This window comes from Austrofundulus limnaeus, unplaced genomic scaffold, assembly GCF_001266775.1.
Source record: "Austrofundulus limnaeus strain Quisiro unplaced genomic scaffold, Austrofundulus_limnaeus-1.0 Scaffold322, whole genome shotgun sequence".
NCBI lineage: Eukaryota > Metazoa > Chordata > Actinopteri > Cyprinodontiformes > Rivulidae > Austrofundulus > Austrofundulus limnaeus.
The window spans coordinates 444,714-446,062 of NW_013952724.1; the positions used below are offsets into that span (position 1 = coordinate 444,714).

Consider the following 1,349-nt stretch of genomic DNA (forward strand, 5'->3'; position numbering starts at 1 on the left):
GAAATAGATGGTTTGTAAAATAAAACTCTGCTAATTTGGTTGCAGATCAAAGCTTTTGTTTTAAATTGCTGAATTTTATTGTTAAAATGTTGTTTTTTTAAAGGAGCCTAAAATAAAAAGCAATAAAGTAAAATAAGTTTACCTTTCCGCACACTTCACATGTGAAGTTCTTGTGTTTCCCGTCCCCTCCGGTCCCGGTGCCGCTCACCTTCCCGTGCGTCTTCGCGCAGCTCTTTTCGGCGGACAGAACCTGATTYTCTTTCACGATTTGGTCCAGCTGGCCGGGCAGGTGCTCCTTGTGAGGGTACTGAGGGGTGGGCGGCTTCTCGGAACCGCTCAGCTTGCTGTTGTCCAGCAGCAGCAGTCTGTGGTGGGCCGACAGAGAGGCCTGGGCCTGCGGGCCAGAGAACCACGGTCCCGTCAGCAAGTCGGACTGCTGGTACGCGGACTCCAGGTAGTTCAGGTAGTAGAAGGACCCGCAGCTGGGCACGGCCACGGCCTGGTGCAGCACCTGGGGTTTCACCACTCTGCTCCCGGACGTCGGTACCGGCTGCTTCAGACCCGGAGAGGCCCCCGAGCCGCACAGAGTGCCCCTGAAACTGGACCGCCACAGTTCCGAGTAGTTCATCAGAGCCTTGGCCTGCAGGTCGTAGCTGAGGGGCTGCAGGGGGATCATGCAGGGAATCGGRGAGCAGAACCCGAGCAGCTTCCTGCCCTCGGAGCGCTCCTCCGAACCCCTCTTCGGTTCCGAGCTCTTAGACATGATCCGTTCGATGGAGAAGGCCAGGGCCTTGGGGGCCGCGGCCGGTCCCGTCCTGCCGCAGGACATGACCGGGTCCATTTAGTTCTGGTCCCCGCAGSACGTCTTCACTGATCTCCTGAGGTTCCGATCCTGTTCCAGTGATTTCAGTTCGCGGAGCTCCCAGCAGAACCAGAACACATCAGATTAATCAGAACCGTCCTGTCAGAGGCATCTGGACTGAAATGAACCCAGAACCACAGCATCCGGGTGGGGGTGGGGGGGGGGTACTAATCCTCATTAACTACTGACCCGGAACGGACAGAACATCACAAGGTTCGGCGGCGACAGGAGGCAGAGGAGTGTGTGTTGTTGCGGGCTGAAGTTGAGTGTGTGTCAGAGGTTCTGCTCGGTTTGGAGTGAAGAGAGCACGCGGCCGCTCCGCTGCCCGCCCCCTCTCCATCCTCCTCCTCCTCCTCCTCCTCCTCCTCCTCCTCCTCAGCTGGTAGCTGGAGGAACCGCCCCCCCCCAACAACCTGCAGCCTCTTCACCTGAGAGGGTCAGCATGTTGTGACCGGTACCGGGGAGGAGCGGAGCAGCACACCTGGCT

General features: G+C 57.9%; 1 protein-coding gene across 1 annotated transcript in view; it reads right to left on the reverse strand.

Moving 5' to 3' along the window:
- fezf2 (FEZ family zinc finger 2) overlaps nt 1-1,148 on the reverse strand; it is a gene marked incomplete in the record, with an annotated part of 4,711 nt that extends 3,563 nt beyond the window's left edge. The window contains 1 exon segment of the mRNA XM_014022286.1: nt 143-1,148. Within this exon segment, the coding sequence (XP_013877740.1) occupies nt 143-841 (699 nt within the window).
- Nucleotides 1,149-1,349: the final 201 nt, after the last annotated feature.